The 16,958-nt window shown below is 33.4% G+C and overlaps 1 protein-coding gene across 4 annotated transcripts in view; it reads left to right on the forward strand.

The window, feature by feature from the left end:
- The window catches only part of FIG4 (FIG4 phosphoinositide 5-phosphatase), a 147,499-nt gene that overhangs the window by 76,091 nt on the left and 54,450 nt on the right, over positions 1–16,958 (forward strand). For all 4 annotated transcript variants that reach the window (XM_074187331.1, XM_074187334.1, XM_074187333.1 and 1 more), the window contains 2 exons: positions 4,506–4,589; positions 15,024–15,219. In XM_074187331.1, coding sequence (XP_074043432.1) covers positions 4,506–4,589; positions 15,024–15,219 — 280 coding nt within the window. The remainder of the gene's footprint in view (positions 1–4,505; positions 4,590–15,023; positions 15,220–16,958) is intronic.

The raw sequence follows: 16,958 nt of genomic DNA on the forward strand, positions 1-16,958 counted from the left end.
GTCTTTATGTTGAAGTTATATGTAAAAGAATGAGTTCTATATATCCTAGATAAACAATAAACACTTTTTTTCATCTCCTTGGTACTTCCTATCTGGATAGTTAGATTGAACTCTTCAGTGATTATGCATAGCCTTTAGGAGATTTCACTGTATAGAATCTGATGAAATCAATAAAATGTCATCTGCAAACAGGAGCATTTCAATACAATACAAAAGAATCTTTTTTTTTATTTGATCTTTGTCTTGGACATTCTTCGGTGGCAAACCCCTTTGGTGAACAAAGTCGTCACTTTTGTTGTTATTGTTTTTTGTTTCACTTGATTTTAATTAGAGTCATTGTACATAGTTACTTTTGTTGTCTGATTTTGGCATGCAAAAATGCGTTTAAGCAGAGGAAATTTTTGATGTCAGTGCCAGAGAGAGATATATCGGCCAAGAGCCTCCCTAATTTCAAGTGTAAATTGTCTGAAAAGGCTTAGGAAGAAAGATGGTGGAAGATTATGAGCAGTATGAACCTCAAGAAACTATAGAGAAGTGGTGGAGGGGAAAATAAATGAATAGAAAGTTAATTTAAATCAGCCTAAGGGAATTTAAGATAAAGCTTAAGGAGGACTCCACAAAGGCAAAAATTGGAAACATCTGTTAAGATTTCTGTAAAAAATTCTATTTTCTTCATTACTGATGGTGGAGTGATCCCATTTGGACTCTAACCTTATAATTCCTCTTTCATGAAAAAGTAGAAATGGTACTAAGCAAAACTAATTTAGGGAGTAGGCCAAGATAAAACACTGGCAAATTGTACTGCAAGTGACATAATTTGGGGGTGCTAATGGGTCATTATAAAAATAATAATTAGGGGGCAGCTAGGTGGCGTAGTAGTAGATAAAGCAGCGGCCTTGGAGTCAGGAGTACCTGGGTTCAAATCCAGTCTCAGACACTTAATAATTACCTAGCTGTGTGGCCTTGGGCAAGCCACTTAACCCCATTTGCCTTGCAAAAAACCTAAAAAAAAATAACGTTATATTTGAAATTTAATTGAACACTTTAAAGCTGATTCCAGAATTCCTATCTTTTGAAAACCAAAACCATAGTATTAATTTGTACCTATGTAACCTTATTTTCCTGCAAAAATCTTTATTTAAATGTTTTTAAATGCCTAGTCCAAGTAATCATTTCCTTGGAAATTCTTTCTTGCACCTGATCTTGAAACTTTAGATTTCATTTAAGTAGGAAAAAAATTAATCCTTGGTAAGAGGGAAAAGTATTGCTTTTAGTTTATCAAAGTAAATTATAGATGATAGCATTTTCTTCTTTTAACAGTATGGGTTCCTATAGTAAATCAGTGAACTAACTTCTGTTTTAGAAGGTTAAATTAGTGACTTTTTAGTTCATACTAATTGTGCCTTTTGTAATTATATTAATTTTTCTGAATGACTCAGGCTAAGACTTTAGAAAAATGTGTGTTATAAAACTGAACATCTTAGAACTGTCATCAGGTTTTGTAGCTCTATGTGTATGTGTGTGTGTGTGTGTTAAATTGGTAACTACTCTTGACATATAACCAATATGTATTTAATGAAATAACACAGTTATATAGCACTATTAGGATAATGAGTTCTTTTCTTCATAGTCATACTGTACAATAGATATCACAAGATTGTTCCTTTTTTATAAACTATTAACTCAGGTTTAGAGAGGTTGAATTACTTAATCCACTCATCCTTGTTTATCCAGTATCTCCTTTCATTCTCTTCTAAACTCTTTGAGAATGTTTTCTATCTGGTATCTCTAATTCCTTTCCTCTGGATCACTTTTTTTTTTTATTTTCTAGGTTTTCATTCTCTTTTGGTTCTCCTCCTACCTATCTGACTATTCCTCATTATCCTTTATTAGATCTTTCTCCACATTGTGCTCACTAATTATTATCCTTCCTCAAGGCTCTGCCCTGCATCCTTTTTCCTTCTTATTCTATACTATGATACTTGATGATCTTATAAGCTTTCATATGATCAGTTATTATCTCTATGAAAATTATTTCCCTGCGTGTGTAGCCCTAATTTAATCTTTCTGCTGAGTTCTAGAACCTATATTATCAACTGCTATTTGAATATCTCAAACTGGATTGTCTATAGAAATCTCAAACTCATCATGTTCAAAACAATTTGATATTTTCTTTCCACTGTCAAGGGCACCATCATCCTCCAAGTCACTCAAGTTCACAAACTTGGTGTTAAACTTTTCATTCCTCACTCAGTCTCATCCTGCATATTCAATCTATTGTCAAATCTTAGTTTCTATCTTCCCATTTTTTCTTATATTCATTCCCTTTACTCCCCTAAAACAGCCATCACCTTAACAAAAGCCCTCCTCTAGACTATTGTAGTAATCTTTTAATTGGTCTCCCTATCTCAAATATTTCTCAACTCCAATTCTTCCTTGACTCAGCCATCAAAGTAATTTTCTTAAAATGCAGGCCTAACTTTGTCACCTTCCTATTCATCTTTGGCTACCTTTTACATCTAAAATCAAATATAAAGTCCATTGCTTGCTATTTTAAGGCCTTCACAACCTGGTCCTTTCCTTCCTTTCTTCCATTTCTTCCTCTGTTTCATGAACTCTGTGTTGCCACTGCCCTGGACTACTTCCTGTTCCTCATATATATAAGACTCTTCCAGCTCTCTTCCTTTATACTGGTGGTTTTCCATGTCTGTAGTGTTCTACCAACTCATCTTAATCTCTTAGCTTCTAGCTTGTTTCTCTAAGACTCAGTTGTAAAGGCAAGAGGCCTTTCTCAGTTCCTCTTTCCTCAGTGCCTTCCCTATGAAATTATCTACAGTCTACTCTGAATATTGTTTGTACATACATACATTACATCTTGTCTTAACCATCAAACTCTGAACTCTTTGAGGACAGGGTTGTTTTTACCTTTCTTTCTGTCTTTAGCTCATCACTGGTAAGTGTTTAATAAATATCTGCATCTTCAGGACAGTACCTAGGCATCCACATAGGGAGCTTGTCATGCCTTGGGCAGTTGAAGGCACTGTTTACTCTCCAATCTTTCTGCCTACTCAGAGGCCCTTTTTTCTCCATCACAATTCTAGCACTGCCAAACTAGGAGAGCTTTACATGTAGGCTCTGGAACATCCTGTACTACTATCCCTGGGAAGGCTGCTATGGTTACTTGGTCTCCTGCTTCATCCCTACCCACTGAATCCTTTAAAGTCAATGCTCAACTCTCCTTCCAGTACATATATTGTCTAATTGATGAAAATTTCCACCAGGACTGTCAGGTTACTTGGAGAGAGACTCTATTAAATGGTCTTAAAAACTCCTCACTCAAACCCATCTTAAAGATCATAAGATCATAGTTCCAGAATCAAAAAAGTCATCTTATTTAACCTTTCTTTTCTCTATTAGTTAAGGAAATAGACCACCAGTGACTAACTGACTTGTCCTTTTAGATTATATAGGTAACAAATGTCAGAAATGGGATTTAAACTTAGACATTATAAGTCCAAGTTCAGTGCTCTTTTTTTTAAGGTGTTTTGCAAGGCAAATGGGGTTAAGTGGCTTGCCCAAGGCCACACAGCTAGGTAATTATTAAGTGTCTGAGACCGGATTTGAACCCAGGTACTCCTGACTCCAGGGCCGGTGCTTTATCTACTGTGCCACCTAGCTGCCCCATTCAGTGCTCTTTTGACTACACATCCCCTCTGTTCCAAATTCAATTCTAAGCTGCTAAAATCCGTTGATATTACAATGGATAAACGTTGCCAAAAAGAAAAGGAAAACTTTCCCAGTAGCTAGAACTTTCCAAATTTCTTGTTAATCAGCTTGCTCATTGACTGACATTGACTGAAACAGCTGTTGGACTGACTTGATTGACTCTCAGTATGTAGTGTTATTGTGTCTTTGGAAGTCTTAGGCAGAGGATTTCCCTGTTAACTTTATTGTATATTTAAAAGGAATAGTAAGTTATACATAGTGAGTTTGCAGTTTCATGTACAATCTTCTTTTTAAAATTACACTGTATTATGGAAATACTTGTTTTATTCCATAAATTAAAAACTAAATAAAAGAATCCAGTTCAGTTACTGGCTGATCTCAGTAACCCCTGTAGTTTTATTTAGCACTGATTTTGTGACTTCTGGGATTATGAGGGACTTTTTTTCCCCAAAAATAATATCAAAACTTACAATAAATCTCTGGAAACAGTTCATGTTAGCAAATTCCATTTTGAATTCAAAGTCTAATACAATATCTTATTCAATCTCATATACATATATAATTTTAATAGACAGCAACTAGAAGTTCTGGGTGCAAATTCTCTGGGCAATTCCCTGGTCTTTAATACCTGAAACTTCTTTTAACATTTGGTTTAATGATTTGTGCAGCTCCAGGGAAGGGGGGGGAGGATATTATGCAGTCATGTATTCAAGTACAATAGAATATTCTCTTGGGAGGCATTGGTAAATAGCCTATTTTTGCTTGTTTCTTTTCTTCAGAGACTTTATGCCAAAGAATGTTGGCATCGATCCAAGTCCATTTACTGTGCGTAAACCTGATGAGACTGGAAAATCAGTGCTGGGGTAAGAACCGATTATGTTTGTTTTGTAAAGAACTTATGATTTCATTGGTGTAAGGCTAGTGAGCACACTCTTTCCCCCAATGCAATTCTGTAAGTTGTCCCAACTGTAGCCTTACAGTTGTCAAGATCACTAAGAAATTAAGTGAATTGCCTGAGCCCCCAGAGCCAAAGTATATCAGAGGTAGGGCCTGAATCTAGCTCTTTCTATTTTGGAAGCTAGCTCACTGTCTGCTATGCCATGTTGCTTCTCCATACCTGAGTAGGTAGTGGAAAACAATGGAATCATTAGTATCAAAGTTTTGGGAAAAAAACAAAAGGAATAGAGCAGATGACCTTTAGTATAATTTTAATCCACATAACAGAAAACTCAGCTCATTTAATTATGTGCTATGACCAAAGCACATTTACCTATATCTATCTGAATAGTTACTAGCAATTGGATCACTAAAGTGAATAACAGAAACTGTGTTTTGTGAGGATTTGTATTACAGGACATTTCATTATTTTAAATGGAAAGGAAATGAAATTGGAAGCAGAAGAAATAAATGGAGATTGTTTATGTGGAATATTTTATAAAATTGCATACCCATGAAATCACAGGTTTTTGGTAGTTTGACATTCTATAAAATTAAACCTATCTTTTCCCCCTAAGGAATAGATCTAGTTTTAAGGAATATAATCATGTATTCTATTAAGTTTTATTTACAATTCTCACTGAACCCGAAGGCAAAAATATTCAAAGAATTTAATAGATGTTTTTCTTTAGCTTACTTAAAAAAGAAAGGGCTTCTTTTTTGTCACAGTCACATTTTTCTATTTCTGACAGTGTTCTGAAGAGGGAGGATGAGGAACTTAGGTTTGTTGTCCTCATACTTTGGTCTTTGCTGAATTATTTTGTATTACTGTGCTTGTTATTAAGGGATTTGATCTTATCCTAGAAAATTGAAAACTGAAGTTGATTTTATTCTTTGCTAATGTAAAAACTTGAAAAGCTAACCATTACTAATTAGTTGTGTATTAATATGCTAAATAATTGCTTTGAGAGAAATGAAGAAAGTAATAGTTCATAGAATTAGCAAAGTTCATTTGAAATCATCTAGTTCAAACTCTAGCCTAATGCAAGTCTTTATTTTCCCAGCATCTTCTGGGTTCTCTGTGAGAAATCTTTTACTAATAAGAGGGGGTTTGCCCTTTTCTAGGCAAACTGTTTCAATGTTGAACAACTCTAATTTCTTGAAAACTCTTCTTTTGTATTAGGCCAAAAATATTGTCCATGTAACTTTCTTGCACTGATCTTAGTATTGCCTTGTGGAATAATATCAAATATTTGTTCTACATAGTCTTTAAATACTTATGTATTTGTGTCTCACCTTAGTTCCCTCTTTACCAAGAGAAACATTCATTTCCTTCAGCTATATCATATAAAAATCATTTCCAGATCTTTTAATATCCTGGTTTCTATTCTCTATTCATGCTCTATTTTCTTTTTGACCCTAAAAATTGAACATGGGCATTCCAGATATAGTTTGACCAGTGCATACTGCAGTTTGTACTTTCCTTTAGTGTTTTTATTAGGTACGTTATACTGTTATCCACGAATTCTATATTGAGTTAACTATAAAATACTCAGCAAAATCATAGCCAATGGAACATAGCAAAACATTTTAAAAGACCTATATACCATATAAGTTATAGGTACAAGAACTGTCAGATACTTGTTTGACACTGAAAAGGCTATTAATTTAATACAAATGAAGTTAGAAATCCCTCAAAGCATGATTATAGCAATAGCTATAGGAAAATCCAACCAAGTTCATGATAATTTGATTCATTGACACAGACCTCTGTGCTCTATCATGGCATGGAACATTTCCCTGACATACTCTATATCCTCATCTCCATCTCCTGGCTTCCTTGACTTCTTTCAAGTCCTAGCTAAAATCCCATCTTCTACAGGAAGCCTTTTTCAACCTTTCTTCCTTCCAGTGCCTTGCCTTTGTTCATTATTTCCTATTTATCCTTCATAAATATAGCTTGTTTGTACTTATTTGTTGGCTTATTATCTCCCCCATTAGATTGAGAAGCCCTTAAAGGAAGGAACTCCCTTTTGGCCTTTCTCTGTTTCTCTAGCCCTTAGTACATTATTTGACACAGGGTAAATATTTAAGAAACGTTTATTGACAGATTAAAAAAGGAAAAGTCTTGAAAGGTAAATCTAGAGGGATTTTTTTCTCTATATAAAAATCAAAAATTTCTTAACAAGGAACCTATAGATATAGCAGAGATGATATTTGACATATTCCCAATAATAGGGACAAAACAAAGTTGCCCATATTCACTAATTTTACATGATATTATAATAGAAATTTTGACCATTTGTTGTAACACAGAATTAAGATTTTTAAAAGGATTAATAAGAAAACAGGTACCAAAATATCATTTTTGTATATGCTAGAATAGTAATCTACTCTTTTTAAAAAATTTTTTATTTATTTAAGGCAATGAGATTAAGTGACTTCCCCAAGGTCATACAGTGAGGCAATTATTAAGTGTCTGAGGCTCTATTTGAAGGCAGGTACTCCTGACGCTAAGGCCAGTGCTCTATCCACTGTTCCACCTAACTATCCTCTAGTAATCTATTCTAATAATAAATAGTCTATCTCCACTAATCTTTTAAAAAAATTCAGATCAGCAAAGACCTCAAATTAGTTTAACCTACAAAATAGTTTTCATTCTTACTTAGTGAATATTTTTGAAATCAGAAGAAAAGAATCCCCATTTAAAATAATAAGGAAGACCATCAGGTATTTCAGAATTAACCTACTTACTTGAAACACATGGCTTACATGAAAAAACAGTATAAAACTATTATGAATAAAATAAAGACCTAAATAATTTGAGCAAATGTCAGTGTTCATAGATGGGTCAAATGAATATGGTAAAAATGAAAATATTACCTAATTAAATTATATTCAATAACAATCAAAATGACAAAGTGAGTTATTTATAGAATTAGAAAAAATCATAATGGAATTTATATGGAAAAATAAATTAGCAGGAACAATGTTTTTCAAGATTAATGGAGATATCCTTATACTCCCAGACTTTAAAATCTATTATAAAGAAGTTTTCATCAAAAATTAACTGCTCAGACTTTTGTTGCCAAAATGGTGGAGAGAGGAAGAAACCCTTTGAAGTCCTTCCAAATTCCCCTCCAAACAACTAGAAAAATGCCTCAGAATTAATCTAGGGAAACAGCTTACCAGCATGGCAAGAAAGGTCTGTCTCACTGGGGTGATAGGGAAGTAAGTCCAACCTTGCAGCAGGGGTTCTGCAACAGGGCTGCAAACCTTGGCCAATTCATCAGTGACCTTGCTCTTCTTAAACCAGCAGCCCCCAAGGCACATGAGCAGTCTATTCAGTTCAGTAAGACCACAACCCCAGCACAAGCCACCAGCGAGGTCTTGACTACATTGTTGATCAATTATGAAGTCCAGCCCAGGGATGGCCAACAGCAAGACTCCTACCCCTAGGGCTTGCCTGTAGAGAGATCCTGTTTGCATTGTAACCCTGCATCAGGGTCCCGCTTCTATGGCTGACCAGCAACAAGGTCCCTCCTACAGGGTAATCCACCAGAAAGATTCTGTTACAATAGCAAAGAAGTGGAAAGGTTCCACCCCTGGGGCAGGTCAGCAGCTAAACCCCACACCCAGGGGAATGTCAAAAGGAAAGTTCCACTCCCAGTACCAGTCCTCCAGTGAAAGCAAGCAACTAAGCTTTGAAGCCTAGTGAAAGCAGCAGTAAGACCCAGAAACCCCAGAACAAAAAACATGAGACAGTGCAATACCAGTGCCTAACTCTCACATAAAAAACACCAAGTCACAAAAAAGGGAGGAAAAAAATGGGCAAAATACCAAAATACAAATAAACAAACAACAAAACAGCTTAGCTACAGAAAGAAGACAGTAGTGTTAAAACGCCTGTGTACATGTGAACCCTCAAAATAGAATGTAATTTGGTCTCAGACCAAAGAATAATTTCTGGAAGAACTTAAAAATAATTTTAAAAATCAAATTGGAGAAATAGGAGAAAAATGGGGAAAAGAAATGAGTAACATAAGAGAATCTTAAAAAAAGAGTCAATAATATGGGAAATGATATACAAAAATTTCCTGAAGAAATTAACTCCCTCTAAAATAGAATTGACCAAATGGAAAAGGAAATACAAAAGCTCACTGAAAAAATTAATTGCTAAAAATTAGAATTGAGCAAGTCGAAGCCAAAGACTATGAGACATCAAATTATGATGAAACAAAATAAAAAAAATAAAAATAGAAGAAAATAGGAAATTTCTCATTGAAAAAACAACTGACCTTGAAAATAGAACTTAGGAGAGATAATATAATTTTTATTGAACTACCCAAAAACCATGATCAAAAAAATATACCTAGACAATATCCTTCAAGAAATTATCAAAGAAAACTGCCTTGATATATTAGAAGCAGAGAGCAAAATAGAAATTGAAAGAATTCACTGATCACTGTCTGAAAGAGATTCCCTAAATAAAAACTCTCCAAAATCTAAGCTCTTGGAACAAAAATTTATTATTTGACAAAAACTGCTGGGAAAAATAGAAAGCTGTATGTCAGAAACTAAGTATAGTTTCACATCATTTACCAAGATAAGGTCAAAATGGTTTATATGGTTTATAAAGTTTTCATGGTTTATACATAAAGGTTAATAACCATAAACAAATTAAGAGAGCATAGAATAGTTTATCTGCCACATGGATAAAGGAAGAGTGTAGAACAAAAGATCTAGAGAGCATTACCAAATGTAAAATAGATTCTGATTTTATAAAATCAAAGAGAACTGAACCAAATTTATAGAAATACAAGTCATTCCCCAAGAAATGGTCACAGGATATGACAGTTTTTTAGACAAAGAAATCAAAACTATTGTCATATGAAAAAAATGCTCTATATCACTATTGATTAGAGAAATGTAAATTAAAACAACTCTGAAGTACAACCTCATACCTAACAGACTGACTAATATGACAAAAAAAAGGAAAATGTTGGATGTTGGAGGGGATGTAGAAAAATTGGGATACTAATTCCCTGGTGGTAGAGTTATGAACTGATCCAGCCATTCTGGACAGCACTTTGGGACTGTGCTCAAAGTACAATAAAACTGTGCATACCTTTTGATCTCACAATATCACTACTAGGTCTATATCCCAAAGACATCATAAAAAAGGGGAAAAGAGCCACATTACAAAAATATTTATCAAGCAAGATGATTTCAGAAATGCCTGGAAAGACATGCACTGATACAGAGTGAAGTAAATAGAAGCAGAAGATTGTACACAGTGACAACAATATTGTTTGATGAAGAACTGTGAATGACTTAGCTATTCTCAGCAATATGATGATGCAAAACATTTCCTAATTCCAAAGGACTAATGATGAAACATACTATTTGCCTCCAAAGAAAAAACTGATATTGTTTGAATACAGACTGAAGCATGTGTTTTTCACTTTCATTTTTTCTATTGTCTTCTTAATATAAATTTATTAATATGCAAATGTTTCACATAATTACACACACATATATACATATACATATATATAATTTATATCTGATTGTTCCAAGGAAAGGCATAGGTGAGGGAGGGGAGGGATAGAATTTGGATTTCAAAACTTTAATTAAAATTTTTTTTAGGTTTTTTTTTTTTGCAAGGCAATGGGGTTAAGTGACTTGCCCAAGGCCACACAGCTAGGTCATTATTAAGTGTCTGAGAATGGATTTGAACTCAGGAACTCCTGACTCCAGGGCCAGTGCTCTATCCACTGCACCACCTTGCCACCCCCTTAATTAAAATTTTTTAAAAAATTAACTGCTAATAGTCAAAAAGAAGTGATCTGTGTACTAACTAGATATACTGGATAACATATCAATTATATGTGTACACACACACACACACACACACACACACACACATATATATATATATAAAATTAATGTTTAATAAATCAATGGAAAATTTAAAAATTGGTTGGCAATTTGACAGGAAATGAATTTAGAGATAGAGCTTACAACATATTCCGCATTTTCATTTAGCTGATACACTTAAATCTTAAGAATGGGACTATTTAAAAATATGGAAGAAAATGAAATAATGTATTTATTTATATTGGGGAGAAAATGCCTCTATTTTCCTGGTCAACAAATAGATGAAAATTATAGGAAATTATATCACTATTTAGATGTATTCAAATTAAGCATTTATAAAAATAAAAGCAACACTTTAATTAAATAAAAATAACATACTGGAAAGATATTAGTGACAAATATGACAGATCAAATGTAATATCTAAAATATGTAAAGTACTGTTTAAAATTTTAAAAGATAATTTCTAGGATTCAGATGATAAGTGATTAAAATTATGAACCAAAGGATTTCAGCAAATTTATATTCTATTGAATGGAATCAGAAACTTCCATTTCACCAAAAATGAGAGTTGCAAATAAAAACAGCATCGTGACCATATTATACCCATCACATTAGCAAAAATAACTACAAGTAAGGAAATTTAGTGATAATGGCATTTGTAGAAACAGTGGTACTGATTGATTTGTGGTGAAATTAAAAACTTGAAGAACTTTTTGTGAAATTAATCCAGTAGGATATAGGAAAAGTCACAAAAATTATCATATTATTTGACCTAGTAATCCCATATTGGGAGCATATCCTGAAATCTTCAACACTTCAGTACTGGCTAAATAAATGGTTGTGTAATATTAGAAAAGAGGACTATTGTAATTACAGGAAGGAAGAACCTAAAGAAATCTGAAAAGACCTTTTGTGAAATAATGGGAAGCAAAAAAACCCCAAAACAAACATCCCCCTCAATAACACAGTAGAACAAGAGCAGCAGAATATATATTCACTAACTCTAACCATCTAAAAGAAAAAGTGAATGAGAATGATTGGACAAGATAAATTTTTATAGTCATTTGGAGTAATTAAAAAATTAAGATATTTTATACTTTGAAATTAAATAATTTAAATATTGTCACTAAGTAAGTTTCATTACTTCTTTTCGATATTCATTGTTGAATTTGTAATGAAACATTTAACTAGGAAAGTAATAAATGAGTAGAAATAGCTATTGGTTAAATTTCTTGGTATTAGAAATGCACGCCTTTCTCATAAGTCTTACTTGAAGCAAAACCTCCATTAGTATGTCTTTGTATGGAAATTCTTGTGTCATTTCTCAATGGAGAATTGATATATATTAAGTTTTCTCTTGGTTATTCTAAAGGACTAAATATAAAAAGAATAATTCTTCTCTCATCTTCTTTTCTCTTTCATCCATGCTGCATTTATGGCTCACTTAGATTATGAATGCAAAATGGGTCAACTAATCTATGTCTACTGTACTATGCCTGGCTTTTCTCTTCACTTCCTTAGAGAATGAATCTAGTTTATTATAGCAAAAGGGAAACATTTACATTGACCCAAGTGTTCTTCATAGCTCTGAGGGAGTTGCAAATGGACACTTCAAAGGGAATAACAATTTCTTTCTGTTCCTGGTTAAAGAAGGTGGTCATTTGTCTTCTAACCTGTAAAGTAACCAGATGGACAATTTTTTAAGATTTAAAATTAAATTTGAAAAAATTTAAATTCTAAAATTAAATTTAATAACAATTCATTTATATACAATTCTAAGGCTTACCAAGTATTTTTGGCAAAAAGTTAAATGAGTGAGGGATTGCAAATATTGTCCTCATTTTGCAGATAATTAATAGTTGTCAAATTTCAACCGACCAAATTAATGATAGCATGACTTGCACAATATTTTTTATAGTGAGGCGTATATTGTGCAAGCCATCCTTCTCATTCGGCTTTTCCAGAACCATTCTATTTCATAGCCTGATTTGATAGGAAACAGGACCCTTGTTGATGTTCTGGATGATGTGGGTGTCTCTTGGCCTTTGAATTGATTTTTCTTCCTCGTATCAGAAAGGCACCATGGTGCACCATCATCACTGGGCAAGCACTAGTGATTTCTGGTGATAGAATGAGACATCTAATATATACAAAACTGTCTCTCTGTGGATTAAGTATCAGTATGGCCTTTTCTCTCAGATCTTCCACCTTCAACTATGTTAACCCTGGAATTCAAAGACTTTGGTTTCCCAGAATCTGCCTTGTGGGTCATGGGAATAACACTGCTGGATCACTAGTCAGCATTGTTTAGGGTGGAATTATGATATATCTGATCCTCTTCAAACCTCTGGTTTTCCTTCAGAAATAGTGACTCAGAGAAGTTTTAAATAACTTGCCAGTGATTACACGGTTAGGAAGGTTCAGTTTTTTTGTACTTAGTTGCAAAAATTTTGTATGTGCTTCAATCTCCTATGATTTAGTAGTGGTTATGATTTCACCTTCCCTTTCTCATTACTTTTTTCATTTCCTTTGGTTTTTAATCCCAACATACTTAAAAGGGGGGGAAAAATCCTTTTAAGCTGTTATTAACCATCCAAGCAAGAAATGAAGAGGGATGGCTAATGGCCATAATTATATGTATACACACATAGGTATGGGGTGTTATGAAAAGTCTTATCAAAATTTTAATCAGTGATAGTTTAAATAATAGCTATTAAAACTAGCTATTTGAAGAACCTTTTGGAAAATTAATCTGATAGTATACAGTAAAAGTCACAGAAAGTATCATATTATTTGACCCTGTAATCCCTACAACTCCTTTTGGCATTATAACCCCTTTTGGCAATCCTGTGTGTGTGTGTGTGTGTGTGTGTGTGTGTGTGTGTGTGTGTGTGTATGTATGTGTGTATGTGTGTATGTGTGTGTGTAAACACACAAAACAAATATATTTTTATATACACAAGATATATATACACATCTGTGTAAATATGTTTATATATATGTATGCATACATTAGGATTAGGGTTTTACATAGAACAGATGTATCAGAATGAACTGCTTGCTGTGTTCCAAAATAAAATATACTTAAGTTTCATGATTTTGTTTCTAAATATACATAATATATATAATGTTTCTAAATATATATATAATAGTATATACATTTATAGTATATATGTATCAATGTGTATACATGCAAATCTATACAGATGTGTATACACATATATACATATATGCATATATATATTAAGGATTATTCAAAAGTTATACCTGTTGATTATTGAAGATAGCATAGTTCATTCTGATCCATTTGCTCTCTACATAATCCTGTTCTCTTATAACTCTACCATACTTGCAGGACTGGTCCCCTCCCTTGGGAGATAGAATTATCTAGATTAATCTGCCAATGGATTTTTGGATAGTATTTGTGCTTTTAGAAGTAACCCATCATTTACAACTGAAGATGCTGTTACTGGGTTATAGTCAAGACCAGATCTGCTTTTTGATTTTTCACTCATTTTGTCACATTACACAAATAATCAAATTACTTGAATATATAGGTTTGTCCATATCTATGTAGTGGAGAATTTTGATTTCCTTGGTATAGGGAACACTAAAGTTGGAAAATCTTTTTATCATTATAATAATGATAGTGAAAACAATAACAGTCAGGATTTATGCAGTACCTTAAGGTTTGTAAAATGCAATACATATATTATCTCATTCGATCCTCACAATAAATCCTGTGAAATGGATGGTATTATTATCTCCATTTTACAGATGGATAACTTTTAAAGGATTATGTGATGAAAAGAAATGAAAAAATTATGCATGAATTTTACTGATTTCAGACATAAGTCTTTCCTCTCAGATTTTTTTTTTTATTTTTGGGCTGGGTCTTCCTATCTTATCTAGTCCCAATATTGATCAACATGGAGTTTTTTGGTTTATGCTGGTTCCAACTTGGGCCATTTTGGCACTCTTTAGATAGCTGTATGACCTGCTCTTGGGGGATCATTGTAGGGTTGCTAGACTTAGAATGGATACCCCATCAGCTGCATCCCAGAACTTCTGAGCTCTGACAATCCTCAAGTCTCAGCTTTTCCTGGCAGGTTCCTCTATAATTTTAAGTCAATTTTAGGAATAAACATAGCTAAGTTGTGGGAAAAATATTTTCATTACCCTCTGAGCATTTTAAAACTTAACCAAAAGGATTGCAACCAAAAAGTTCAAATAAGGATGACAAGTACAAATAGTGAAATACAGCATTTTTCATTTTAATGCCCTTCTAATCTGCTGACATTTCTCATAGCATCATTTTCTTCTCCCTCCCTTTGTTTGGGGAAAGAGGACAGAGTCCTATTTTGGACAGAGTCAATTAGGTTGTGTAAACAGTTTAGTTGGAATGTGCTGTATACATTCATATTCATCAAAACTGATCTACTTTCTCTCACTCTCTACTCTTTCCTCATTAAAAAAAAAGAAATAAAAGCAATAGGGAAGAAACTGTACTACAAAGAAAAACAGCAGCTAGTGCCCCTCCACCTCCAAATGAAGAAGCTGTTTCAAGTAGTTCTGAGGATGATTCTGGAACAGACAGAGAAGATGAGGGCTCTGTTTCTCAGCGCTCCACACCAGTCAAGATGACAGATGCAGGTGACAGTACCAAAGTGACGGAGGTAAGGAAGGAATATTTAATCCACGACTGACAATTTAGAGGGGGATGGCAATAAAAATTTCTCTCCTTAGGCATACCACTAAGAGTGAGAAAACTTTGAACTGAGTGACTCAAACCCCTTTAATTGGCAATTTATGAGACATTTTGTATTTTGGATGTTAACTTAGAGATGATTGAAGGTAGGTGGCATTTTGAAATAGATTGTTCCTTTTTTCATAAGATGATGAAATTGGATTTTTTTTTAAAATACCTAAACTTATACTTCCAGGTGTGTGGTTATCTTTGAAGTAGTCACCTTGAGAGTCTATACTTATTCCAGTAATCCTACCTTTTTTTCCAACATTTTAAAAAAAATCTCCAATTCAACCAATATATATTAAACATCTACTTTGTGTTAGGCACTGTACGAGACCCTGAAGCTTAGAAAGGGAAAAAAATAAACAAGACAGTCCTTGTTCTCAAAGAGATTATATTCTATTGGAACTCTTTAAAGATAGCTTAATAGGCAGCTTGGTGGTAGAGTGGATAGAGCACCGGCCCTGGAGTCAGGAGGATCTGAGTTCAAATCCGGTTTCAGACACTTAATAATTACATAGCTGTGTGGCCTTGGGCAAGCCACTTAGCCCCATTGCCTTGAAAAAAATCTACAAAAAAAGATATCTTTAAAAGGGTAGCAATTTTATTTCTTTAGGAAACACTAAGTACATTTCTTCTTTTTAGCTATACTATGTATTTTTAGGCCATATGAAGTGCTATTTAAAACTAAAGGAAAAATAATCAATGGAAAATTACTAGAATCATTAATGAAAAGTGTTAAATATGGAATTTTAAAGAAAATATGCACTGTAATTTATCTGCATATCGTCTTCTTCTTCAGCCTCTTATAGAGCAAGAATATTTTGCAATCCTATTCTTTGTATTGAAACAGATCGAAATTTCTTTAAACTTTGTATTTGTGTCAGTGAGAAAGAACAACTTTATAGATTAATGTATTAACTGTTCATTTTGACTGTTGGTTCAGTTTTGGGAGTAAGAAAAGTCATATTTTTTCCTTTGCTAAATTCTTTAAACTTGTATGTTTGTGTTATTTGCATAAAAACTCCCTCCACCAATGCAGTTCAAACCAGCTTATGAATTATTAGATGAGTTCTTGGGGAGTTGTCTGATATAGTGAGGTTGTATTATGTCCAGAGTGAAAAGCACATCTCAGAAATAGAGAAAGGTCAGGTCTTACTGACTCTAAGCCTACTGTTCTGTTGACTACACCTCCCTTGTCTCTGTTCATTGAGGACCTGTACCTAATGCACTACAATTATGAATCTAATCTATATGAATTTATATTTGAATAATGTAGTGGTGAGGGTCACCGTGTTTTTCCCCTTCATGACCATTTTATTATCATTATTATTATTATTTTAGGTTGCCCATTGCCTTGAAAAAAATCTACAAAAAAAGATATCTTTAAAAGGGTAGCAATTTTATTTCTTTAGGAAACACTAAGTACATTTCTTCTTTTTAGCTATACTATGTATTTTTAGGCCATATGAAGTGCTATTTAAAACTAAAGGAAAAATAATCAATGGAAAATTACTAGAATCATTAATGAAAAGTGTTAAATATGGAATTTTAAAGAAAATATGCACTGTAATTTATCTGCATATCGTCTTCTTCTTCAGCCTCTTATAGAGCAAGAATATTTTGCAATCCTATTCTTTGTATTGAAACAGATCGAAATTTCTT

The sequence above is a fragment of the Macrotis lagotis genome, chromosome 5, assembly GCF_037893015.1.
Source record: "Macrotis lagotis isolate mMagLag1 chromosome 5, bilby.v1.9.chrom.fasta, whole genome shotgun sequence".
Classification (NCBI taxonomy): Eukaryota; Metazoa; Chordata; class Mammalia; order Peramelemorphia; family Peramelidae; genus Macrotis; species Macrotis lagotis.